The 27,868-nt window shown below is 46.0% G+C and overlaps 1 protein-coding gene across 1 annotated transcript in view; it reads right to left on the reverse strand.

Annotated features, from left to right (window-relative positions):
* Window positions 1-27,868, reverse strand: part of LOC120937816 (calpain-13-like) — a 178,679-nt gene that overhangs the window by 131,264 nt on the left and 19,547 nt on the right. Inside the window, exon 2 of the mRNA XM_040351314.1 lies at window positions 17,453-17,705. Within this exon, the coding sequence (XP_040207248.1) occupies window positions 17,453-17,689 (237 nt within the window). The 5' untranslated portion in view covers window positions 17,690-17,705. The remainder of the gene's footprint in view (window positions 1-17,452; window positions 17,706-27,868) is intronic.

Here is a 27,868-nt window from a genome sequence, read left to right on the forward strand (position 1 = left end):
TTTGCGACGGCAAACTAATACTTACAGAGAAAAAACGAAGCGTAAAAGCTTCGTGGATCTCCGTAAGTGCTAATTTGCATACCCGACGCTGGATTTCGACGAGAAATGCCCCCAGGTACTGCATCCTAAGATTCGACAGTGTAAGTCCCTTACACATGTCGGATCTTCTGTCTATCTATGTGAAACTGATTCTGTGGATCAGTTCCATAGATAGAAACAGAGATACGACGGCGTATCAGTAGATACACCGGTGTATCCCTTTTGTGGATCAGGCCCAATATTTTTTACTTTTTGATATAATAAATATCCCCAAAATTAAAAAAAAATTTTTTAAATGTCTTCCTCAGTTTAGGCAAATATATATTCTTCTACGTATATTTTTGGTAAAATAAATCGCAATAAGCATATATTAATTGGTTTGAGCAAAAGTTATGGGGGTTACTTACGAAAGGAAAATCCACTTTGCACTACAAATGCAAAGTGCACTTGAAATTGCTCTGGGACTTGTAGTGCAAAGTGGATTTGCCTTTCGTAAATAACCCCCACAGTGTCTACAAACTATGTTTTATGTTAATGTTTTTAGATTTATGGCATTTTTATTATTATTATTTTTTACTTGTAATGGCGGTGATCTGTAATTTTTAGCGGCACCGCAACATTGTGACAGGCAGATCAGACACTTTTGACACCATTTTTTGGACCATTGACATTTATACAGCGATCAGTGCTATAAAAATGCACTGATTACTGTGTAAATGTCACTGGCAGGGAAGGGGTTAACACTAGGGGGCGATACAGTACACATCAGTGCAGTTTATCAGTGCCCATCAGTGCAGCCTCATCAGTGCCCATCAGTGCCCATGAGTGCAGCGTATCAGTGCCCATCAGTGCAGCTTATCAGTGTCCATCAGTGCAGCTTATCAGTACCCTTCAGTGCAGCCTCATCAGCGCACATCAGTGGAAAAAAAATACTTATTTGCAAAATTTTAAAACCGGGAATTCATTTTATTTTTTTCCAAAATCATGGGCCTTTTTTTGTTTGTTAGCACAGTGTTGATTAAATACCACAAAAAGAAAGCTCTATCTGTCTCCAAAAAATGATAACAAATGAATTTGGGTACAGTGCTGAAAGCTGAACATTGGCCTGGGAAGGAAGGGGCTGAAAGAGATTAACCTCTTCCATACCGGGCAGTTATACACACTTCCATACCAGGCCTATTCTGGCACTTCTCTCCTACATGTACAAATCATAATTTTTTTGCTAGAAAATTACGCAGAACCCCCAAACATTATATATGTTTTTTTAGCAGACACCCTAGGGAATAAAACGACGGTCATTGAAACCTTTTATCTTGCACGGTATTTGCGCAATAATTTTTCAAACGCCTTTTTTTGGGAAAAAAATTGTTTCATGAATTAAAAAAATTTAAAAACAGTAAAGTTAGCCCAATTTTTCTGTAAAATATGAAATATGATGTTACACCGAGTAAATATATACCTAACATGTCACGCTTTAAAATTGCGCACACTCATGGAATGGCGCCAAACTTCGGTACTTAAAAATCTCCATAGGCAACGATTTGAAATTTTTTACAGGTTACCAGTTTAGATTTACAGAGGAGATCTAGTGCTAGAATTGTTGCTCGCACTCTAATGCACGCGGCGATACATCACATATGTGGTTTATACAGCGTTTACATATGTCGGCGGGACTTGCGTGTGCGTTCGCTTCTGCGCGCAAGCTACCGGGGACAGGGGCGTTAAAAAAATAAATTTTTATTTCTTTTTTTTCTTTATATATTTATTTCTTTTTTTACACTTTTTTTTTTAATTTTTTTTTTTTTTTTATCACTTTTATTCCTATTACAAGGAATGTAAACATCCCTTGTAATAGGAATGTGTGTGACAGGTACTCTTTATGGAGAGATGCGGGGTCAATAACACCCCACATCTCTCCTTCAGGCTGGAAAGCATGAAATCGGTGAAAAAAAATTCACCGATCTCATGCTTGTGGTTGCTTAGCAGCCGCAATCGCGGCTTTGTTTACTTACGGGGACCCGGGCGTGACGTCATCACATCGCGCCCGGGTCCTCCGACGGTCATAGAGATGACTGGTGACCATCTGGTCACCAGTCATCTCTATGCTTCCTGCGAGCGCCGGACGATTCGTTCTCCGGGCCCCCGATGGCACGGGAGAGCCCGGAGAAGCACCGGATGGCGGCGGGAGGGGGGGGATGTCCCCTCCCGCCGCCTGTAAGAACGATCTAGCGGCGGAACCGCCGCTATGATCGTTCTTACGTTGTGCAGAATCGCCGGCAGTTTAGAAGGATATCTGAATGATGCCTCTTAGCTGCAGGCATCATTCAGATATCCACCCGGAAAGCCCAGGACGTCATATGACGTCCACTCTGAACGGCAGAAGTTCTTTGTGGACGTCATTTTACTATGGGCCGGTAGGGAAGTGGTTAAAGTGTATATGAGATTTTGGTGCTGGGTTATAAATGTTAAAGCGGAGTTCCGGCCACAATTTCACTTTTTAAATATAAATACCCCTGTAATACACAAGCTTAATGTAAAGTTAGTCTGTAAACAAAGGTCTGTTTTGTTAGGTTGTTACAGCATTTAGACACTTTATAAAATAGAAATTGACTGGGGCCATCTTAAGTGTGGGTACCATGAAGCCAGACTGTATGACTTCCTGGATTTCAGCCTTGCAGATCTCGCACATGCTCAGTGCTGCACAAGCAGTGTAATAGGTTTCAGATCAGGTTTCAGCACCTGTGCTGTCCAAGTCACATGATTCTTCGAGACTGGGGAGTGCGCAGACTCTTGGAAAGTTACACCCACTACATTCCCAGGAGTCTGTGCGGTGTAGATTAGGAAGCTTAAGCACCTAGGTGCAGGAAGAGGGAAGATTAACTATTCTGCCTAGCAACAACACTTTGAAGGCATCTAAAAAAAAAAAAAATTCTTAAAGGACTAATGACATTTTTTTAAAACTACTGATGTAATGTTATATTTATGGGTGGAACTCCACTTTAATATTAGTCTGGACATAATCCATGACTATAATCTAGCAAAAAGGCTGTGTACCAAATTCAGGATCACATGTTCTATTTATCATTCAGGTGTGAGATTCTGTCCTGCAGTTTTATTTACCACTACTGACCTGCTGGCCAAGTTAGGGCTGTACTGATTTGGAAAGGTTAGCACCACCTAAGTCATCCCATGCCAAATATAATTTGAATAATTGTATTACAGTTGGAAACAGGATTTATTCCAAGCAGTTATTATTTTCCAAGATCCCCCGGTCACAATACGTTACTAATGAAAGGCTCAAACCTCCCGCTGGTGCACACCTTGTTTGTACATATTAGTTTGTGGTCTCCTCCCATTTTGCAGCGTTGGAGCTCCTTCAACTCAATATTAGCTAATAATACAAGCAAATTTGATAAGATAAACCCTGCACAATAATGGTTTAAACAGTGTAAATTTATTTTTTCGTTAAGAACACCCAAAGACATGTGAACACTTTTCCTTGCCATGTGTAGTGTCCTGGGACTCCTGGGAAATGTATCCAGTTTTGAGATTGAACACACCTATACCAGCGTAAAATGAGATTACATACCTACGATTTTCCCCTTATTTTACGGGGAAAAAAGTGTGTGGTATACGCCAGTAAATAAGGTACTTGCCTTGTACTGCTAAAGAATTCTGGGCCAGATCCACAAAGAGCCGCCGTAACTTAAATATTCTGATTTAAGTTACACCGCCGCAAAATTTCTACCTAAGTGCCCGATCTACGAAGCACTTACCTAGAAATTTGCAGCGGTGTAACTTAAATCCGTCCGGCGCAAGGCGGGCCCAATCTAATGGGGCGAGTCCCATTTAAATTAGGCGCGCTCCCGCACCGGACGTACTGCGCATGCTCCCGACGCTATTTTCCCGACGTGCTTTGCGTTACGTTACGTTGCGCCGAGTTTTGTGAATCGCGACGGGTAAAAAAAAGATGCGGCGGGAAAAAAAAATTTTTAAAAGAAATTTGACAGCGACGCGGGAAAGACAGGTATACTTTTACATGGTGTACTAACTTTACACTTTGTAAAAGCAGCCCTATTTTTGCAACGGCAAACTAACACTTACGGAGACTTAACAAAGGGAAAAACCTTTGTGGATCTCCGGAAGTGCTAATTTGCATACCCGACGCGGAATTTCGACGAGAAATGCCCCCAGCGGCGGCCGCGGTACTGCATCCTAAGATCCGACAGTGTAAAACAATTACACCTGCCGGATCTTAGGAATATCTATGCGTAACTGATTCTATGAATCAGCCGCATAGATAGAAACAGGGATACGACGGCGTATCAGTAGATACGCCTGCGTATCCCTTTTGTGGATCTGGCCCTCTGCTCCTATCTTTATATAACTTTCCCCTCCTGAAATACTCTGCACTGCTGAAGGACTCTGCTTCTTCCTCTAATGGCGTGTACACATGATCGATCGTTTCTTGTCGGAATTTCCGATGTGAGCTTTTGGTCGGAAATTCCGACCGTGTGTAGGCTCCATCTAACTTTTTCTGTCGGAATTTCCGATCGTGTGTACACAGCATAATTCTATTTCCCTGAAATACTTTACACTACTGGAGGACTCTGTTTCTTCCTCTAAACCAGGGGTGGCCAACCAGTGGCCCAGGGGCCACATGTGGCCCGCGGAGCCCTCTGATGTGGCCCGCAACCTTCTGCTCTGGAATAGTGGGTTGGCATGCCCAGATCGCAGGTTCCGGACCCGCCATATCACAGCATCAGTGTTGTGAATGAAGCTGGTGGTAGAGGAAGAAAGCGACTGTGGACCAGAGCCCCATAAGCTGATTTTTTTTTCTCTACAGTGCCGGCTTTGCCACAGGGGGAGTCTATAACAAAGTTCAGCTAACCCGCACAATAGACAAAGGTGCACTATGCTGCACCCGCAGTGTGGGTCGACCGCAACACATCGGTGTGAATGAAGCTGGTGGTAGAGGAAGAAAGGGGCTGTGGACCCCATAAACCGATGCGTCCTCTACAGGGCCGGCTTTGCCACAGGGGGAGTCTATAGCAAAGTTCAGCTAACCCGCAGGATAGACACAGGAGCACTATGCTGCACTCACGGTGTGGGTAGACCGCAGTCTTAGGCCCTTTTTACACGATCAGCCCGACCAAATGGGACCCTCAATTCACCTACAAAGTGACAGATGTCCATTTACGCCCACCTACCTACAATCCAAAAAACAAATGGGAATTTGTCCCCTTCTATCTGGGCAGATCGGAGGGCCTATAGAGTAGCCGTGACCTGTCATCCACCCGCTCCGCTCTTTGTGGCCCGCGACTGGTTACCAAGTTGCTTAAGTGGCCCTCGCTATTCAAAAGGTTGGGCACCCCTGCTCTAAACTCTCCTCTCCCGGATTACTCTGCACCAGTGTTAATTTTGGCAGCAAATTTTCGATTTAGTTTTAGTCTTATGACTTGTACACACGATTGGAATTTCCGATGAAAAAAGTTCGACTGAATTTTTTCATCGGATATTCCGATTGTGTGTGGGGCCCATCTGACTTTTTTCGTCGGAGTTTAGAAATAGAACATGTTTTATTTTTTTTCGATGGAAAAAAAACGGAAATTACGATTGTCTGTGTGGAACTCCGACAGAGAAAAAAACATGCATGCTCAGAATCAAGTCGACGCATGCTCAGAAGCATTAAACTTAATTTTTCTCGGCTCATCGTAGTCTTTTACGTCACCGCGTTTTGGACGGTCGGAATTTGGTCTGACAGTGTGTATGCAAGACAGCTTGAAAGAAATTCTGGTGGAAAATTCCATCGGATTTTATCCCATCGGAAATTCCGATCGTGTGTACAGGGCATTAGTCTTAGGACTAAAATGGCATTTTAGTTTTAGTCCCATTTTAGTCTTCTGAAATTGTTTTAGTTTTATTTAGTCCACTAAATCTCCAGGACATTTTAGTTGACTAAAACTAATTTTAGTCATCTAAAATCTAATGGGTGTAGTTAAATTGTAATGCATTATTTAAGCATTTCTCTACCATTTCCAAAATCATTATATACTGCTGGAGTGAAAAATCGAATATATTATTTATGGTATTGCGGTATGAACATGCACTACAGACCAGTGTTAATTTTGACATCAAATATTAATTTAGTTTTAGTCTTAAGCCGTGTACACACGATCGGTTTTCTCGATGAAAAAAGACTGATGGACTGTTTTCCGTGTGTGGGCCCCATCTGTCTTTTTTCCCCCATCGGTGTAAAAAAATAGAACATGTTTTACATTTTTCCTATGGATAAAAAAACTATAGGAAATTCCGATCGTCTGTGTGGAACTCCATCGGAGAAAAATCCACGAATGCTCAGAATCAAGTCGACGCATGCTCAAAAGCATTGAACTGAATGTTTTACGTCACCGCGTTTTGGCACGGTCGGAATTTAGTCTGATAGTGTGTATGCAAGACTGATGAAAGTCAGCTTCATCGGATATCCGATTGAAAAATCCATCGGATTTGATTCCATCGGAAATCCGATTGTGTGTGAAGGGCATTAGTCTTTTGACTAAAATGCCATTTTAGTTTTAGTCGTATTTTAGTCATCTCGATTGTTTTCTTTTTATTCGTATTTTAGTTGACTAAAATGGTATTAAGTTAGTCAACTAAAATGTTTTAGCCGGTTTTAGTCGGCAAAATTAACACTGCTCTGCACTGCTGGAAGACTCTGCTCTTTCTTCTATGTACATGACTGCTGAGGCGCAATACGCCCAGGTACCCCTTAATACGAACTTAGTCCATAAACCTTCCCCCTTGCCCCTTCATCCAATAAATAAACACACTTACAACCATTAAGTTGGAAAGGGCAAGGCCACAGCTTTATTAAGCAACATAACAATTTTAACCATTTGTAAACCCGTGCCAGTCACAGTTCTACTGTGAGCACCATTCCAGAAGGGAAGGGGAGGGGCCTGTCCTTACCATAAGTGCTGGACAGGCCGCCTACTTCCGGTGTCCATAAAGGGGCATGGCCCACTACGGCCATTTTCCGCTGGCAAGGTCAAGAAAAACCGCAGCAAGCTGTGACGTACCATAACCCAAAAAAGGGGCGGGAGGGTGGGCAGCTCTTTCCAGCGGGCTTCCAAAAGACCCAGAATTCCCTGGGGGGGTCCCTTTTATTTGAACTCCGGCCCGACCCCACCCCCCTAGTAGCCAATCCTGCCATGGCCACCGCCTTGTCCAGTACCTGGCCATGCCCCCATCAGCCAAGGCTCTCTTTCCCTAGGGGGGCTCAAGAGGCCTTCATGACTGCTGAGGCGCAATACGCCCAGGTACCCCTTAATACGAACTTAGTCCATAAACCTTCCCCCTTGCCCCTTCATCCAATAAATAAACACACTTACAACCATTAAGTTGGAAAGGGCAAGGCCACAGCTTTATTAAGCAACATAACAATTTTAACCATTTGTAAACCCGTGCCAGTCACAGTTCTACTGTGAGCACCATTCCAGAAGGGAAGGGGAGGGGCCTGTCCTTACCATAAGTGCTGGACAGGCCGCCTACTTCCGGTGTCCATAAAGGGGCATGGCCCACTACGGCCATTTTCCGCTGGCAAGGTCAAGAAAAACCGCCACCGCCCGTCAGTGGCTAACTGACGGGGCGCCCCACCGCAGCCAGCGCCTGTTCCACCCCACGCTGAAGGCCCAGGTTAAATATATCCAGGCCAATGTCATTCAGGTGGACACCGTCCGATCTTAGCAGATCTCCATTGGCATCTTCCAAATCCCTGTGTCGGATCACAAACCCCCCCATCTGGCGAATGAACTTGGAGACCTGGGCATTGACCTTTCGCCGAAAGCGTTCCAGTTGTGGGCCAGGTATTTCCCGAGCCCAAAGCAGACGAGGCACGATTTCCAACCATACCAGGACCAAATTAGTAAACGTTGCGAAACACTGGGCAATGTCGCTTTTGATCGCGGAAATCAGATCCACGGAACGGGCGTAACCGACGTCGTTCCCGCCGGCGTGTAGAACTAAGACGATGGGGCCAGAAACGTGAGCCCGGAGACGCAAGCATTCCGGAAGGACCTGATACCAGCGTAAACCACGGAGCCCGAGCCAACGGATCCTGGCAAGACCATCGTCGAAACCCAAATTCCTGTCGCCGTTCCGGCATGCCGACCTCCGAGCGGCCCAGTAGATAAAGGAGTCCCCCAGTATCCATACTTGTGCCGGGCGGCGATCTGAAATCAAAATAACAAGTGTGGGCGGACGTACAGAGAAAAACGAGACGATTCCCACCTACCCAGACGCTGAAGCTCCGTATCGGAAAAACCCATACCAGAAGCAGCGGTGGCAGCCCCGATGCGAAACGAGTGGGTGGCAAATTCGTGCGACGGAAGGCCCAACAAATCGAGGCAACGCCGGAAAACCCGTAAAAATTGGAACCTGCTCAGGGACGATGAATCCTCATGGACGAAAAAAGTGGGGGACGGGGGGCGTGCAGCCACGAAAGGGGAGGCTAATGCCACAGGGCAAAATGGGCCGCCGCAAGGGTACAGAACGATCCTCTTGCCTTTGCCGAGGCTGTCAGTCTTCGAGGTGCGCAATAGCACCGATACGCAGCGCTCGGAGACCGAGACGTCCTCCGCTAGGACGCCGCCCGCCGAGGACGTGGATTTTGACACCAGTTCGCCAATGCGAAAGGCCCCAAAGAACGCCCAAGAAAAGGCCACGCGAAAAAGAAGCGTCTCAAACGACGAGGAGCACACGGATGGCAGCAGAGAAAGAATACTGGAGAGGATCTGAATGGAAACCGGCCGCCGGGAATCGGGGAGATGGGTGACTCGCCTCCAGCCCCGGAGAACCCGTCGGACCGAAAAAGATTTTGTGGGGTCTTCCCAACCGAGGAGTTGGAACCAGAAAGATAGCGCCGACATGTTGGATGAAACCGAGGAACCTGAAGCACCTTTTTGCTGTAAGTGAACCAGGTATGTAAACAAAGCCATGCGTCTGTCGAAAGGGGAAGAAAATGAAAACTCACCGCCCGACGCTTGGACCCATTCGTCCCACACCCGACAGTACGACGACCATGTTTGCGGGGACAACGACGCCCGGAGGAGATCTAGCAAACCTCGGAAACGAGGTTCCACAAGTAGGCCGGACAGGGGAGGCCCTCCAGGGAAGCCGACGGAGCCAGGGAGCGAAACCGATCGACCTGCGAACGGGAGAGAGCATCAGCGATATCATTATCCACCCCGGGGACATGCTTGGCCCTAAAACAAATGTTAAATTGCAAACATTTTAAAACCAAAAAACGCAGCAGCGACACGACGGGAGGGGAGCTGGCTGACTGTCGGTTGACCACCTGAACCACGCTCATGTTGTCAGTCCAGAAAACGACCTGGTGGTTGCGCAACCGGTCACCCCACAGCTCCACGGCGACAACGATCGGGAAAAGCTCCAGCAGGGTGAGATTGCGCAACAAATCCATGCGGGCCCATGAGGCCGGCCAACACTCGGCAGACCACTCCCCCTGGAAGAAGGCACCGAAACCGCAGGAGCCAGCCGCGTCCGTGTACAGCTCCAGCTGCGAGTTCGGCACCTCCTCCCTAAGCCAACAGGACTGGCCGTTGTAGGCCTGGAGAAAAGACAACCACACCCCCAAGTCGTCCCGCATGGGCTTAGTGATACGGACATAGTGGTGGGGGGCAGCCACCCCTTTCATGGCCCAAGCTAGGCGTCTGCAGAAAGCCCTTCCCATGCGGATGACCCTACAGGCAAAAACCAGATGGCCCAGCAAAGACTGCAGCTGCTTTAATTGCAGTTTTTTGGCCCCTCTTGCCAAGCGGACCAGAGAAAGGAGCCTGGCCAGCTTGTCACTGGGCAATCGAAAGACCATAGCAACCGTGTCTATTTCTATGCCCAAAAAGGCCAGAACAGTCACGGGACCCTCGGTCTTGTCAGCGGACAGCGGAACGGCAAACCGTCTGCAGGTGTTCTGAAAAACAGAGAGGAGACGCTGGCACCGATCGCTGTGCGCTGGGCCCACGAAGAGGAAGTCATCCAAATAATGCAGCGTGGACTGGCAACCAGCCTCCTGGGCAACCACCCATTCGAGAAAGCTACTAAACAACTCAAAGAAATAACAAGAGATGGCGCAGCCCATGGGCAGGCACATATCGAAAAAGTAGCTGTCCCGAAAGTAGCAGCCCAGGAGGTGGAAACAGTCCGGGTGAACCGGGAGGAGGCGAAAGGCGGACTCGATGTCCGCCTTTGCCAACAATGCCGACTGGCCAGCAGCCCTAACCAGCTGAAGAGCCCTGTCAAAGGAGGCGTAGTGGACCCGAGATTCCTCCTTATCGATGCCGTCGTTGACCGAGGATCCAGAAGGGTAGGACAGGTGGTGGATGAGGCGAAATTTCCCCTCCGACTTTTTGGGAACCACACCGAGGGGGGACACCCTAAGGTTGTGGAAAGGGGGGGAATCAAATGGGCCCGCCATCCGCCCAAGCTCCAGTTCCTTCTGGAGCTTCTCAGCTACGACGGATTCGAACTCAATTGCGGATTTTAAATTTGGTGACATGGTAGGCACGTCCGAAGGAGTGAAGGGAATCCAAAAACCTCGGTCCAAGCCGTCCCTCAAGATCAAAGCCTCCCTATGAAGGGGGTACCGGTCTAGCCAGGGAAGAATCCCTGGCACGTTCACCGGTGACCTCTGGCTTAGGTAGGTCAGGCTTGGCTCCCGGCCGGACAAGGGGTTGCTTACCCTTCCGGAAGCACCGGCTGGCGGGGTGAGCGCCGCCGCAACTGGCGCACTCGTGCTTAAAGCGGCACGCGGTGTACCATTTGCAGTGGCTCTCGTTGAAGAGCCAGCAGATACCCTTCTTGGGAGCAGCCGACGCTCCGGGAGGAGCGCCGGCCGGGGACTGAAAGGACGAAGGCCTGTGGGGACACATAAGCAGCAACCACAGGCTACCGTCCTGACAATCGAAACGGAATTCCTTCCGCGCCGCCATTTTTTGGCGAAACTGCGTGTCATAATTGAACCAACACTGCCCCCCATAAACTTTGTACGCGCCCCAAATAAGGTCCAAATAACAAAAAAGGGGTGCGGCCAACTCCGGGAACCGCTCGCAAAGCACACCCGCGTAAGCGCAAAACCCCTGCAGCCAGTTCCCAAACGTTCGAGGAAGCTGCTTAGATTTCTCGCCTTGCAATGTGACATCCACCCGACGCGATTTGTCGATCGACTCCCTGTCCGGAGGGACGAGCGCGATAAAATCAAAAAACTCGCGACGCCAGATTTTACCTTTAACCTCATCCGTCAAGTGCGCGCCAGTAGGAGAAACCGCCCACAAAGCACCGCCCGAGACGGAGCCCGAACTAGCCGCGGAACCCGAGACCCCCATCTGGGACAAAACCGACTTCACGACCGTGGCTATGCGATCATCTGGTGGGCCCGATACGGGAGCGTCATTAGGTCTACCCCAAATCAAATCGCAGTCATACTCACTGATACGCGGCGGCAGAGATGATGGAGGGCAACCGGCAGCAGGTCCAGGCTGGGCGTCCGGAGCAGGATCAACCACGGCGGGAGCTGAACGGCAGGAAAGGTCCAGGGGCGGGGATCCGACCACCGACCCTGAGGGGCCCGGTTGGCCAAGGACAGCGGCCGAGCAGCAACAGGAGCAAACGTGGACCCCCGAACCCGCGGCAGGAGCAGCAGACAGACCGGGACCGGTGGAGGAGTCTCCCGCCCTTCCGGGCGCAGGGAGACGAGGTCGGGCGGAGGTGGCAGGCAGGACCCGGTAACCTCCCGCCCAGCCGGGCGCAGGGAGGTGCGGGTCCCCGTGAGCCTGCGGTGAGGAGGCAGAAGCAGGACGTACATCCCTCACCCAGCCGGGCGCCAAGGGATGCTGGCGTGAAGCTGGCAGATGCACGGTGTGGGAGGCGGCAGCGGGGTAGGTGACGTGAGCTCCCACCCGGCCGGGTGCGGGGAGATCCGAGGCTGGCGGCACTGTCAGGGCAGCTGAGTGGGACTCATTTAAATCTCCCGCCCAGTAGGGCGCAGGGAGATCTTGTCCGGCCACCAGAGGCAGTGCAGAGGACAGGGGCAAGCACAAATCTCCCGCCCAGCCGGGCGCGGGGAGATCCTGCGAACTATCCATTGCCAGTGTAGAGGGCCCGGGCATGACCAACCCCCCCGCCCTGCAGGGCGCAGGGAGAGCGTGTCCAGTCACCTCATGACTGGCAGAGATCAGTTCCACATTCAAATCTCCCGCCCTGTAGGGCGCAGGGAGAGCAGGAGCCACTGGGGGCAGCAGCGCGCCCACGGCGTGAGCCGCGGAACCGCCGACTGAAGGCTGGGAGCAGGCACCCAGCGGGGACCCAGGAGGGACTCCCCGACCACGTCCACTACGCCGGGGCCCAGGAGGGGACGCCCGGCCAGAGCGGCGCGGAGCGCCGCCAGCCGACATCCCCCCATGAGCCGCGGGAGCGGAACCACGCCTGGACGCCCGCGAGTGCGGGGGGGGGGGCCAACCGCGACGCCGCATCGAAGAGGGGCACAGGTAAGGAGCTGTGCAATGAGGCCGGAGGTGCCCGGGGGCTCCGCGAACGGGCGGGGCGGGGGGAACCGCGGACAACCGCCGCATCAGGGGATGGGGATGCCCGCCGGGCGAGGCCCCGGCGGCGACAGGCCGCACTACCAGGCCTCCCCTGAGGGGAGAGGACGGGGCCGGTGGGAGCGACAGCATCAGGTTGAGGGAGGGGGGGGTTAATGCTGGGGGCACTGGAAGAACTGGGGCTCCAGCGCGAAGGAGGGCGAACTCTCCTCCTGGCCCTGGGGGCCCCAGTCGGTAGTGGGGGGGAGGGGGGGCCACCGCAGGGGAGAGAAGGGCAAAAAGCCAGTCAGCCTGACCCTGGAGGGCAAGTTCACGGACCCTGGCCAAAAGCAGCTCGGTGTCCATGGCTGAGGGACTAAGGCTAAGCTAGGAATGAGGTTAAACTGGTCAGTAAGGGGTCAGTACTTCCCTCAGCTCTTTCCAGCGGGCTTCCAAAAGACCCAGAATTCCCTGGGGGGGTCCCTTTTATTTGAACTCCGGCCCGACCCCACCCCCCTAGTAGCCAATCCTGCCATGGCCACCGCCTTGTCCAGTACCTGGCCATGCCCCCATCAGTCAAGGCTCTCTTTCCCTAGGGGGGCTCAAGAGGCCTTCAGTAATGCCGCGTACACACGATCAGTCCATCCGATAAGAACGGACAGATGGACCGGTTTCATTGGTTAACCGATGAAGCTGACTGATGGTCCGTCGCGCCTACACACCATCGGTTAAAAAAACGATTGTGTCAGAACGCAGTGGCGTAAAACACAACGACGTGCTGAAAAAAACAAAGTTCAATGCTTCCAAGCATGCGTCGACTTGATTCTGAGAATGCGTGGATTTTTAACCGATGGTTGTGCCTACTAACGATCGTTTTTTTCCCATCGGTTAGGAATCCATCGGTTAAATTTAAAGCAAGTTGGCTTTTTTTAACCGATGGTTAAATAACCTATGGCGCCCACACACGATCGGTTTTGACTGATTAAAACGGTCCATCAGACCGCTGTCCTCTGTTTAACCTATCGTGTGTACGAGGCCTAACTCTCCTCTCTTGAAATGCTCTGCACTACTAGGGAACTTTGCTCCTTCCTCTGTCTAACTAAACTCTACTCCCCTGAATACTCTGCACTACTGAAGTACTCTGCTCCTTCCTCCAACTTTCCTCTCCTGAATTACTCTTTACTATTGGAAGACTCTGCTCCTTTCTCTTTATATTTCCTTCCCTGAAATGCTCAACAATGCTGGGGAACTTTGCTCTTTCCTCTATCTAACTCTCCTCTCCTAAAATACTCTGTACTGCTGGAGGACTCTACTCCTTCCTCTACCAAACTCGACATCATATCTTGAAATACTCTGTAATGTGGGAGGACTTTGCTCCTTCCACTATATTCTGTTTTAAAAAAGAATGATTGATCTGTTATATTTTAATTCATGCTTATCTAATTTGGTTTTGTTAGGTGAATATGTGACAGTGTACGCCTTAGAATAATTTATGGGTGGAATTTCACATGTTTACAAGCCTGTTTTCCATGTTTGTTAATGTACGTAATGTAGAGTTATGCAAATGAACCACTAGATGCAGATGAGACAAACCATTATGATTAACTCAGGGGGTCAGCAATATGTCAGTCATGATTTACCTGTTCATCATGGCTATGTGAAAGGTAGATCACAACCCTTCTGTGTCAGCATCCAGCTACAAACCCTGCCCTTTGCCTTATGCCGCGTACACGATCGGAAAATCGTGGATTTTTTTTAGACGGAATCTTGGCTCAAACTTATCTTGCATACACACGGTCACACCAAATTCTGACCGTCAAGAACGCGGTGACGTACAACACTACGACGAGCCGAGAAAAATGAAGTTCAATGCTTCTGAGCATGCATCGACTTGCTTCAGAGCATGCGTGGTTTTTGGTACGTCGGAATTGCATACAGACGATCAGAATTTCCTCCAAGAACTTTACTTGTCGGAAAATTTGAGAACCAGCTCTCAAATTTTTCATGACGGAAATTCCGACAGAAAAATTCTGATGGAGCATACACACGGTTGAAATTTCCAACCAAAAGCTCACATCTGACTTTTTTTGTCAGGATTTCCCATCGTATGTACGGCATTACACACTGCTGACCTCTGAAGTCTTTGTTACTTTATCCTGACTCTTGCACTTGGTGTTACTTACTTCTGACCTCTGCTTTCTGTGCCACATAATACTGTCCTCTGCACTCTGCTTTCTGTGCCACATAATACTGTCCTCTGCACTCTGCACTCTGTGTTACATACTCCTGTACTCTGCACTCTGTGTTACATACTCCTGTACTCTGCACTCTGTGTTACATACTCCTGTACTCTGCACTCTGTGTTACATACTCCTGTACTCTGCACTCTGTGTTACATACTCCTGTACTCTGCACTCTGTGTTACATACTCCTGTACTCTGCACTCTGTGTTACATACTCCTGTACTCTGCACTCTGTGTTACATACTCCTGTACTCTGCACTCTGAGTTACATAATATTGTCCCTTAAACTCTGCAATATTTACTTCTGACACCTATTCTCTGCGTTACTACTAACACCTGAACTCAGCTACTTACTAATGTCCCTTATTCTTTGCGTTACTTACCGGTACTTCTGACCACTGAACCCTGCATTACATACTCCTGACCTCTGCACTCTGCGTTACAAACAACTGACACTTAAACTCTTTAATACTTACTTCTGACACCTATTCTCTGCATTACTTACTACTAACTTCTGATCTCTGTTACTTTAAAAAAAAAAAAAAACTAACAGTTCCCAAAGCCCAATTCACAAAGCTAACAGTTAAAGGAGTTGTAAAAAAAAAAAAAATGAATGCTGAAATTACTGTTTACAGGGTATAGAGACATAATAGTTAACCAATTCCTTTTAAAAACCAATAAAAATCAATCATATAATGTTCCTGCAGTTTCTAGTTTCGTTTTTGCATGTTGTTTCCTGCTTCTGTGATGTACAGAGCCACAGAGCCAATACAGGGCAGTAATGGTTTGGAAAACAAAACTGATTGGTGCTGAGGGGTTTTAGACACACAGTAATCACACCTCCTTGAGTAGTGACCACAGAGAGAAAGCTTCCAGTACTGTGGTTATCAGGAAACAGACAACCAGGAAGTGTGGAGATTAGAGAAGAATTACAACTTGAGAGCAAAAACGAACAATGAGGACATGAAAACAGCACTGCATTAAGGTAAAGGAAGCTATTAAGATAAAAAAAATTCCTTTACAAACGTAAAGTAGTTTAGCAGGGACAAGCTGAATTTTGATCAGTGTGTGGCCATCCTTGTGCAACAGAAGCTTGAGTGACTTCTGTCAAAGGGTGATGTTGAAAAGTTTTCCAATTGGCTGCAACCACTGATCGGTGTTTTATGACAGTGGCTGGTCCTTCTGTCAGAATATCGGCAGGGGTAGGAGAAATTCCTCCATACACAATGGTTGTGTGGATTAAAATTGAAAATTGGAAAATAGATTGCCCATTTGTTACATGCGTGTTGGCTGTTTTAAACATATATTACAATTGCCTATTTGTTGCCTGCAAAATATAATATCTATCTATATATATCTACCCAATTTTTGCCCATGTATCAACAGTTGGGTTGGTCAGAAGCAGGAGAGGCCTTGGGTGTCGTGATGGGGGCGGTGTTGTAAATAATGGATGATGATTAATAATTATAATAATTATTGTGTTATTATGGAAACTGGAGTGTGCCAACTGGTATAGAATGCCAACTCCCCCAATCTAAATAAATCGCTGAGTACTACCACTAAATGATGGGTGACTTTCCTGCTTCATCATTGCCCTTGGTGACTCCTGCACTGTGGAGGACAGAGCACTGTGGAGGACAAAGCTGGCAAACTGTCCCATCAACCCTATATGCCCTGTACACACGTGTGGGATTTACGACGGGAAAAGTCCCTGTCGGAAATCCCGAGGGGAAAGCCGAGAACCTGCTCGGTCAGTCTTTCCCCCTACACACGGCCGGTTTTCCCGACAGCAAAACTGCAATGGAGTTTTGGTCGGGAATCCCGGTCGTGTGTATGCTCCATCGCAGTTTTTCCCATAGGAAAACTGCCAAAAACCGCCAAAAGTTTGCTGGTTTTCTCAGCGGGAAAAAAGAAAGCTGGTTCTCTTTTTTTGTCCGGCGGTTTTTGGCCAGTTTTCCCATCTGAAAAACTGCGAGGAGCATACACACGGCCGGGATTCCCGACCAAAAGCTCTCCTCGTAGTGTATGAGGCTTTAGACTTGCATAACATTTGAATTAAAAATGACTTTGGTTCCCAGAAGAAAATTTGGGTAAGGAGCATGTTAGTGGAAACATTGCATCTGGTTATGACTAAATCACATAAAAGTTTCCATCTACCAGATCCTTCCCCCATTATCCTTAAACCAAAAGATTACAATGAAAGGGCCCTGCCCAGTATTAGTCAGTACCATGAAGTGATCTGGCCACTGTACATACAGATTATCAAGCTCTTTCTCAGCTGGGTTGGAAATTGGGGGGGGTACACAGGTTTGCATCTTCACTTTGGGTGCTAAAGGACCCTTTCCAGGCATTGATTGTCAGGTTTGATTTTTTTTGCCTACATACCGTGTTTCCCCGAAAGTAAGACCTACCCTGAAAATAAGACCTACCTTGGTTTTCCAAGAGGGCTGCAAAATTAATATAAGACCCGGGCTTATTTTCGGGGAAACAAGGTATTGTAGCCAAGCACTGTTTGCCCCTTTCCACTCAGCCCCTTGCTGGATAAATCTCCCCAATCCTGAATGGTTTGTTACTTACACTTGGTCTTTTCCATTTAATGCTGAGTAGTTTGTCCTGGGACAGCAAATCCTGTCCAATAGAATAGAGGCTGGCAGGGAATACATCATCCTCAAACAACTGCCTTCTATTCAGACAAGTTTCCCGAAGGCTGTTGAAGTCTTGTGCTTTGAACTTTTTGGGGGCATCCACCGTTCCCGTCTTCCTCTGAGACTGCTGCCCCTCTGCCACCTTCTGGTACACCCCCGGGATCGGCATTGTAGGTCCACGTTATCTGGAGTGAGAAATATTTATACAATTTAATACAGATTTCAAAGATCGGATATATTTATGTACTTTTTCTAAAGAAGAGGGATTTCAATAATGATTTGACTTGCAAGCAGGATGGTTTTGAGCGTGCAGCTATAACATCCTTTGGATAAATTTGCTTAAACAGCTTCTTTCAGATTTGAATATATCTCATCTCTAAAAATAGATAGACCAGCCAAAAAACAGAGCAGTTACATTTTCAACCCTGTGTCATGAGGAAATAATTTTTTCACATTGACAACACTAATTCACTATACTGTATCAGGACAACAGAAATAGGATAGGACAACAGTACTTTTCCACCCACTGTTGTCTATAAAAGTGTTTCTCAACTCCAGTCCTTAACCACTTAAGGACCGGACCAATATGCTGCTAAATGACCCAAGGGGTTTTTACAATTCGGCACTGCGTCACTTTAACAGACAATTGCGCGGTCGTGCGACGTGGCTCCCAAACAAAATTGGCGTCCTTTTTCCCCCCACAAATAGAGCTTTCTTTTGGTGGTATTTGATCACCTCTGCGGTTTTTATTTTTTGCGCTATAAACAGAAATAGAGCGACAATTTTGAAAAAAATTCAATATTTTTTACTTTTTGCTATAATAAATATCCCCCAAAAACATATATAAAAACATTTTTTTCCTCAGTTTAGGCCGATACGTATTCTTCTACCTATTTTTGGTAAAAAAAATAGCAATAAGCGTTTATCGATTGGTTTGCGCAAAATGTATAGCATTTACAAAATAGGGGATAGTTTTATTTATTTTATTTATTTTTTTACTACTAATGGCGCGATCAGCGATTTTTTCGTGACTGCGACATTATGGCGGACACTTCGGACAATGTTGACACATTTTTGGGACCATTGTCATTTTCACAGCAAAAAATGCATTAAAAATGCATTGTTTACTGTGAAAATGACAGTTGCAGTTTGGGAGTTAACCACAGGGGGCGCTGTAGGAGTTAGGGTTCACCTAGTGTGTGTTTACAACTGTAGGGGGGTGTGGCTGTAGGTCTGACGTCATTGATCGAGTCTCCCTATAAAAGGGATCACACATTCGATGCAGCCGCCACAGTGAAGCACGGGGAAGCCGTGTTTACATACGGCTCTCCCCGTTCTTCAGCTCCGGGGAGTGATCGCGAGGGGGCGGCTATAAACGAATAGCTGCGCCCTCGTCCCGGATCGCTCCCCGCGGGTTTCCGACCGCCGCATGTAGCGGGGGGGGGGGGGTGTCCCGATCGGACCCCCGACCCACGTCTAGGCAGGGACGTACAGATACGCCAATGTGCCTGTACGTGCCATTCTGCCGACGTACATATACATGCGGCGGTCCGGAAGTGGTTAAGGCATCCCAACAGGTCATGTTTCCAGGATTTCCCTCAGATGACACAGCTGTGGTAATTACTAACGCAGAAAAACTGGTCAACTCACCTGTGCAAAATAATGGAAATCCTGAAAACATGACCTGTTGGGGCGCCTTGAGGATTGGAGTTGAGAAACACTGGTCTATAACATAGAAGGGCATGGTTCTCTAATCTCTAGAGAACAAAGTAACTGATAACAATATACAGGAAGAACACATGAAGTTATGAGCTCACCGTATATCTGGCAGGATCAACAGGTACCTGTATTTTTGGTACTTAAACACATATAACAAAGTGCTTTCAATAGTATATTAAACACACCAAATACAATAAGGTCATTGTTAAGGTTTAAATATCCTTTAGGGTAATTTCATTAGAATAATAATATCAGGGGATCCTACCATAAAGGTCCTTGTCCAGGCACTTCACATTATGTGGTGACAACTTGTTGTTGCTGCCTTCCAATTGTGCCCATGAATTGTCATCCTGTTGTATACTGTAAGCTTCTAAAGAAAGACTAAAAGTGTCTGTTTCAACAGAAATTGTGATTCCTGGGTCCCCGACAAACCCTTGTGCAAGCATGACAGCCTTTCCTTAATATTAATAAATAAATAATAATAAAAAATAAAAAAACAGAGACTCATGGGCATTATGGTGCACAAGAAGCTTACATATATCCTTAAAGACATGCCAACCCAGTACCTCAAGGTCTGGAGTCCCTAGATTGGGTCCTTGGATGAATATAGACCAAGGGTGTCCAACTCAATTTCATCGTGGGCCGCATCAGCATTATGATTGCCCTTAAAAGGGCCGGTTGTATCTGTAAGATTAGATGTCCAGCACATTCCCCCCCCCCCCCCCTTACATTATATGTCAAGAGCCACCCCACCATCAGAAGTTGCGTCCCCCACTCTCCCTTACATCACAATGCACCCCCCTTTCCTTATGATGCTGCTGGGATGAAGCTGGGTGCATTGCTTGAAAGCAGAAAGAAAACAACATTTTTAATGGTCTAGAAAAAACAAAATTTATTTTTTAACCCGATCATTAAAACGGCCTTGCCTACACACGATCGTGAAAAAAAAAATGCTCTAGCAAAGCGCGGTGACGTACAACACGTACGACGGCACTATAAAGGGGAAGTTCCATTCGGATGGCGCCACCCTTGGGGCTGCTTTTGCTGATTTCTTGTTAGTAAAAGACGATTCGTGCTTTTCTGTCTGTTACAGCGTTCTCCATTACGAACGCTAGTTTTACCAGAAAGAGCGCTCCAGTCTCAAAACTTGCTTCTGAGCATGCACGTTTTTTTCACGTTGTTAAAGCCCACACACGACCATTTTTCACGACGTTAAAAACGACGTGAAAAATTAGAGCATGTTCAAAATGTGAAAAATGCTCTGGAGCCCACACACGATCGTTTTTAATGACATTAAAAAAAAAAACTTCATTTTTTTACAACCCGAAAAACGATCGTGTGTACGCGGCATAAGGGTCTGGAAGAGGACCAGAGGAGGGCTGGAGCTATCTGGCAGCTGCAGGAGAGGTATGAGTGCCACATGAAATGGCCTGGAGGGCCGCATTTGGCCTGCGGGTCCCCTCTCTCACTCTTTTTCCTTTTCCTCCACCTCTTTATTTTCTGTATCCAATTCTTCTATAGCCCTTTATATGGAGATGGGCACACCAATTTCTCCCTACCCCATCCCACCTCTCTTGCATTGGTGGTTGCAAGAGCTTGGGGACCTTCCTCCCCTCCGAAGAACATTTCTCTTCCTGGTTAGGAGATTGCACTTGATCTACATATGAACCTCGTCTTTGCTACCTTGCTGTTTTGCACAATTCATTTTGGCCGATGTTCTTTGCTCATATACGGTGTTATATACCTTGTAAGCCTTGTAAACAATAGAGATCCTGGATGGCTGCACTCCAACAGATCCGCTTTATTGATATGATTCCAACAGGCAGAATCACATGTAGTGGGGGAACAAGAGCAAGGTTAGCCTTGCTCTTGTTCCCCCACTACATGTGATTCTGCCTGTTGGAATTTTATCATATCAATTAAGCGGATCTGTTGGAGTGCAGCCATCCGGGATCTCTATTGTTTATTGTGCAGTTTGCTAGCTGGGTGAGAACCCTCTCGGCAGGTGTGTGGGGTGTGGACTTACCTGGAGTAGCAGTACCTCTGTGACCTTGTAAGCCTTACTGTGACCTTCTAATTGTATTATACTATACCACTCCTTCCTGTTTCCGATTATCTTGTAATTACTTTGAAAAACATAATCAATCCTTTGTGAAACACACAAATGCTCTTCGGTGAATAGACTAAAATTTCCACAGACGCTCCCCAAAATCTTTTAGAAAGTCTTCCCAGAGAATTGGAGACCTCAAAAGAGGCCAGCGCCATAGTTTTGGAAAGTGATTTCCCACGTTTCCTCTTGGTATGATGGTCAGGTGTGCACAAACCTTTGACCATATAGTGTATCTACTGATCCACCATTGTAAAAGAAATACGATTTTTTACAGATAAACATACCAGTGGCAGAAAGTTTAATCGGACTCAACAAGTTGTGAACGTGACTTTAAACCAGACTAATATCCATGGAGTTATGAACTTACGGAACATCCTGTGAAGTATATTAGAAGATATGCTATTATAAGTTGTTATGCACATGCAAGCAAGTTGATTTCCCGTGTAAACAGCGGGAAACGCATTTACCAGCTGTTCTGCTGTCGTCAAGATTCCATTTCTGAACTTTGTCTCTGCGTCTGTTTTCTACATGCTGACTTATTCCATGCAAGTGTAATCGACAAAACAAAAATCAGACACCAGGTCAAACGGGAGCATTCCCGTCATCCGACCATCTTCAACAAAAGATTTAAAGGGACAGTTTAAAGTTTTCATAGTTAAAATAAAACTAGTCCCTCCCCCTCCTAATACTTATGCTGACTAACCTGTGTAAGAAAGGTGTATATACTTACCTATTTTCATCCTGCTCCAGGCCAAACTGGTCACGTGATCACCTGTGTCAGCCAGCGGCGGCTGCAGGGGAGTGGAGAGCTTTTGACAATGGCTGAAAAAGCCCGTAGCATTGAAGTCAACCACAAGCTCCTATGACTCATCTGTTGACGGTGGTCCCTCCTCTCCCCTGCAGTGACCACTGACTGATACAGGTAAGCTGGTTCATGATACCGGGCTGAAAATAAATATATACATCATTCTTACACAGGTTAAATTGGGTACAGTATATATGTTTCAAAATTTGTCAAGAACCTGTCAAATTTCAATATATGTGTCGCAAGCAGGATCTGTAGCCAGAGGGAACGTCAGTCAAGCAGGTCTTCAACAGGAACACAGGGGAAAGTCTCTTATGATGTTAACACAGGCGAAGGCAAAGAGCAAATGAACTGGAAGGCTTTAAAGCGGTAGTTCCCCCTCAAAAAAATTGTTACCCTTAGATTGATGCTCATTTTGTCTAGGGAAATCGGCTAGTTGTTTTAAAATCGAAGCTGTACTTACCGTTGTAGAGAGCGATCTTCTCCGCCGCTTCCGGGTATGTCTTCGGGTCTGGGCGTTCCTATTTGATTGACAGGCTTCCGACGGGCTTCCGACGGTCGCATCTATCGCGTCACGATTTTCCGAAAGTAGCCGAACGTCAGTGTGCAGGCGCCGTATAGAGCCGCGCCGACGTTCGGCTTCTTTCGGCTACTCGTGATGCGACCGTCGGAAGCCTGTCGGAAGACTGTCAGTCAAAATAGGAACGCCCAGTCCCGAAGACCATACCCGGAAGCGGCGGAGAAGATCGCTCTCTACAACGGTAAGTACTGCTTCGATTTTAAAACAACTAGCCGATTCCCCTAGACAAAATGAGCATCAATCTAAGGGTAACATTTTTTTTGAGGGGGAACTACCGCTTTAAAGCCTTCCAGTTCATTTGCTCTTTGCCTTCGCCTGTGTTAACATCATAAGAGACTTTCCCCTGTGTTCCTGTTGAAGACCTGCTTGACTGACGTTCCCTCTGGCTACAGATCTTGCTTGCTGTACTACTATCTTTATTGCTGGCTCTTGGACATTGGCTTGGCCGATTACCCGATCCGGTAACTGAACTCTGGCTATGTTTTGACTATGCTTACTCTGTTTACCTTTTTATTTTTATTACTAAACAAATGCGACTTAACTGTACTTCTGTCTCGATCTGATTCATGGTTTCTGACAGAACGGAATTTCCAATAGAATTTTTTTCCGTCGGAAAAAAAAGAAAACATGTTCTCTTTCTAACACGGAATTTCTGTCCGATAGGGCATACACACGGTCAGAATATCCGATGAAATAATTCCATCTGACTTTTTCCATCGGAAATTCCGATCATGTGTACAAGGCATAACTCTTATCCAAAATGTAAAAAAAAAAAGTAAAAATTTTGACCGGAGTTCCACTTTAAGAGAATGCATCCCATTACACATTTAATTCATTTAAAAAGAAGATTATTGACTTTTTACACTTGCAATGTACAAATTATTGCTAATCACATAAAAATAGATTAAAACTAACAAAGCCTAGAGATGAAGCCTGACAAAAATCCTTTTTTTGCTGGTTCAGTTGCATTACATAGTACATTAAAATCAATGCACTTAGTTTGCAGAGGGAAAAATCGATGCGTGAAAACTTGTTCCGCTTTCGGCGTGAATTGTTAAGTCAAGATTTAGGACTGCAGCCAGTTCAATAACGCTAAAAGAAAGAGCAAAATAATGCACTAAACAGATAATTCTTCATTTCAGTTTTTGTATTATTTTTTTTATTTTTTTAACACTGCCTTCCATTTTATTGTAAAGCAGTGTTTTGCACATCGTTTTAATGAAGCAGTAATTGTCTAGCTTGCAGTTTCATGAGCCGTTCTGGAGAAGTATTTACAGCAGCCACGACCACAAGAGAAACTTATGTCTATTTTTACCAAGTATTCATTATGTGGTGCTAACTTTTCCCTGAACATATTATATTTTGTGGTTTATATTGTTTACATCTATTGTGTCATGCAAGGATTTATAGGTGTGCCCTCTTGTGGGTACCAGAGTGGGTACAATTAGCATTCTTGATGAACGACGGTTACAAGGAATAAATATAAGTAAATATACTGTAAGCCTGCCTGCTGGAACTTGTATTGTTTTGCTCAGTGGTTTTACCACTTATAATAAATCATCACAAGGGTACTTCATGAAGACGTATGAATTATTTTATGTTAGTTTATAATTTTTTACTAACAGGTTGGAAGCCTAATGCCGCGTACACAAAATAATTTTTCAGCTTGTAAAAAACGAAGTTTTTTAAAAATGTAATTTAAAATGATCGTGTGTGGGTTTTTACATCCTTTTTCGGCTTCTGAAAAACGTCAACATTTTTTTAGAACATGCTGCATTTTTTAACAACGTTTTAAACAATGTCGTTTTTCGGGTTGTAAAAAATGATCGTGTGTGGGCTAAAACGACCTGAAAAACCCGCCCATGCTCAGAAGCAAGTTATGAGACGGGAGTGCTCGTTCTGGTAAAACTTGCATTCGGAATGGAGATAGCACATTCATCACGCTGTAAGAGACAGAAAAGCGTGAATCGTCTTTTACTAACACAAAATCAGCTAAAGCAGCCCCAAGGGTGGCGTCATCCGCATGGAACTTGCCCTTTATAGTGCCGTCGTACATGTTGTATGATCCTATAAGTAAGTGGCGTGTACAGCCACGTAACGCGCAAGGAGGAGAGCCGGTGGTGACGTCATCTCCGCTCGCGGGGGAAAACCCTGTATACACGCTACACGCTGTCTGTCATTAACTTTACTGTAAGTGCATTTATTTTCATATTAAAATTGTTATGCGTTTTTACGCTATGGAGCTTCTATTGTTTATTTGTTGAGAGCCATCCACCCTGTGAGCTTTACTGCCGTGACCTGGGAATCTAATACCTGGGGGATTGAAGTGACGTGGGGCAGCAGGCTGGCCGGGAGACATTGATCATCAACGGAATTTGCTGTCTTGGTAAGCCAGCAGTATTGGAGATCCATATAGGCTCATTATAGCATTTTGAGGTGAGAGGCTTGGGGAAACGGAGCACCTTTTTTGCACGTTTGCACTGTGGGAACTTCTTTGGATGTAAGCATTCCTGTGTGTTTTTTATTGGAGCACTTATGCACCTTAAAAATTAATGCTGATTGAAGCACTCTGTCGTGACTTATTGTTGAACACTTGATCTCAAATTTCCCACTGCACATAGTTTTGGAGTGTTGAGTGTGCACATAGACTTACATTATATTTTCTGTAATTTTTATTATCTTTATGCATGTTTTGCCACTTGCATTCATTTGTTTCACTATACATTTTTGACTTTGTTAGTGGATCATGGTTGATACTTGTGGTTCCACACACAGTTTTTTATTATTTATTGTTTGTATCACCATTATTTTTATGTGCATTTTTCAATATTAATTAGAGTGCTATTTTTTACTACCAGTTTGGTGGTATTATTTATACTACTAATCTATTCACATATTCATTAATTATCACTCGCTTCACCCCCCTCATCATCCCGTTGATGGTTGGTGGGCATTCATTGAATAGGAGTGAAACATCTTTTCTGGCTCTTAGGGATTGTCGGGTTTCGTTTTTGGACTTTGAACTGAACATACATTATATTATATACTAGCTGAATACCTGGCGTTGCCTGGTCTTCCTATCTTAACCTTTTGGGGAGGAAAATCATAGTAATATAAATATACCCATCTTTTATATAAGGGTGTAGGTAAGGGTTAATTTAACTGTCATATATTTTTATTTGGCATATAAGTAATATGTGTACCAGGTATTATTGAAATATCTCCAGGCGTACAGAAGTTATGTGGGAACATACATTTCCCATTGATTTGCATGGGACTTTAAACAAAAACCCCGACCCTCACAAATGGGGGTAGTTAAGGGATAAATTAACTATCCTATAGTTTAAGTGGACATATAAGTAACATGTGACCAAGTGTTATCGAAATATGTACAGCCGTTTGGAAGTTATGAAGTAACATGTATTTCCCATAGAGTTGAATGGGACTTTAAAGGAAAACCCCGACCATGGCAAATGGGGGTGGGTAAGGGTTAAACCACCTATCCTATGTTTGTTGCTGACATATAAGTAACATGTGTGCCAAGTTTCATGTTAATATCTTTAGCCGTTTGGACGTGATGCTGGAACATACATACATACATACACACGTTGAGTTTTATATATATAGAAGATTTATTAATACTCTGCTCTTTGTTTATTAGCAAGCGCCATTACCCTCCCTTGTACTAATATCTTATCAGTGTGTGAGCACTATTTAGTTGTGGCTGCTGCTTAGTTTTAAATTTTAAATTTATTTGAGTTTTTATTGCTCTAGTTAGTGTGGTTTTGCGCATTAGTTCCCCCCATTATTCATATTTACCAGAGATACTGTACCCTAATGGACATATGCCCAGAGGGTCAGTAAAGCAGGGTATAAACCACGTTCAGGCTTTTCGCATCAAATAGTGCATCGTCTGGGGTGAGATGATGCACTATTTGATGCGAAACGCGTCGTGGGCCTCCACCGCTGCCACTTTGTACATTTGAAAGCGCTTTTCACCTTTTATAATGTAAGTGTTTTTACCTACATTAAACATTGGTACCTTTCAGTATTCAGTATCTCAGATACTCCGTCGTATCTCTCAGTGTATCTATGCGGCTGATTCATAGAATCAGTTACGCATAGATAGCCCTAAGATCCGACAGGTGTAATTGTTTTACACTGTCGGATCTTAGGATGCAATACCGCGGCCGCCGCTGGGGGGAGTTCGCGTCGTAAACCAGCGTCGGGTATGCAAATTAGTAGTTACGGCGATCCACAACGGTTTTTCGCGTTCGCTACGTCGCTGCTAGTCTAGTTTCCCATCGCAAAGTTAGTCGTCGTTTTAGGTGCCCTAACTTTACACAGCACACTTATGTGCTGTATAAAGTACGGCCGTCGTTCCCGCGTCGAAATTTAAAAATTCACGTCATTTGCGTAAGACATCCGGGAATACGGAAGTACGCTACGCACATCGCCGTTCGAAAAAAAGCACAGCGGGAATTTCAAAACGGAGAATGCGCAGTAGGTCCGGCGCGGGAGCGCGCCTAATTTAAATGGCACAGGCCCATTTAAATTACGCGGGCTTACGCCGGAGGCCGCCAGCGTAGGTTTTCATTGCAAGTGCTTTTTGAATCAGGCACTTGCGATGAAAACTTGCGGCGGTGTAACGTATCTACGATACGTTACGCCGCCGCTAGTCTACGTGAATCTGGCCCTATGTGCCTTTCTCTTCTTCTCCTACATCTCTACATTTTGGTTTAAATTTTGGCCCACATTGGGTACCCCTGGAATCGACCTTTATCCTGATTCGATCCCTGGGTTCCTCTCTGACTGACGTGCGAGACGTCTCCGTGAAAAATGCAGCTGATGATCCAGGCCTGAGAGTGGTTTATACCCTGCTTTACTGACCCTCTGGGCATATGTCCATTAGGGTACAGTATCTCTGGTAAGCCTTCCTTTTCAATGATTGGTGGTGTATTTCTTTACTGCACTTCATTCCCAGGCATTGAGACTATTATCACCAATTTTCATCACATTGGCCTTTTTTTTTCACATATATTTATTTATAGCTAGATTCAGAGAGAGTTACGCCGGCGTATCAGTAGATACGCCGTCGTAACTCTGAATCTACGCCGTCGTAAAATTTAAGCGT

The sequence above is a fragment of the Rana temporaria genome, chromosome 4, assembly GCF_905171775.1.
Source record: "Rana temporaria chromosome 4, aRanTem1.1, whole genome shotgun sequence".
NCBI classification, from domain to species: Eukaryota; Metazoa; Chordata; class Amphibia; order Anura; family Ranidae; genus Rana; species Rana temporaria.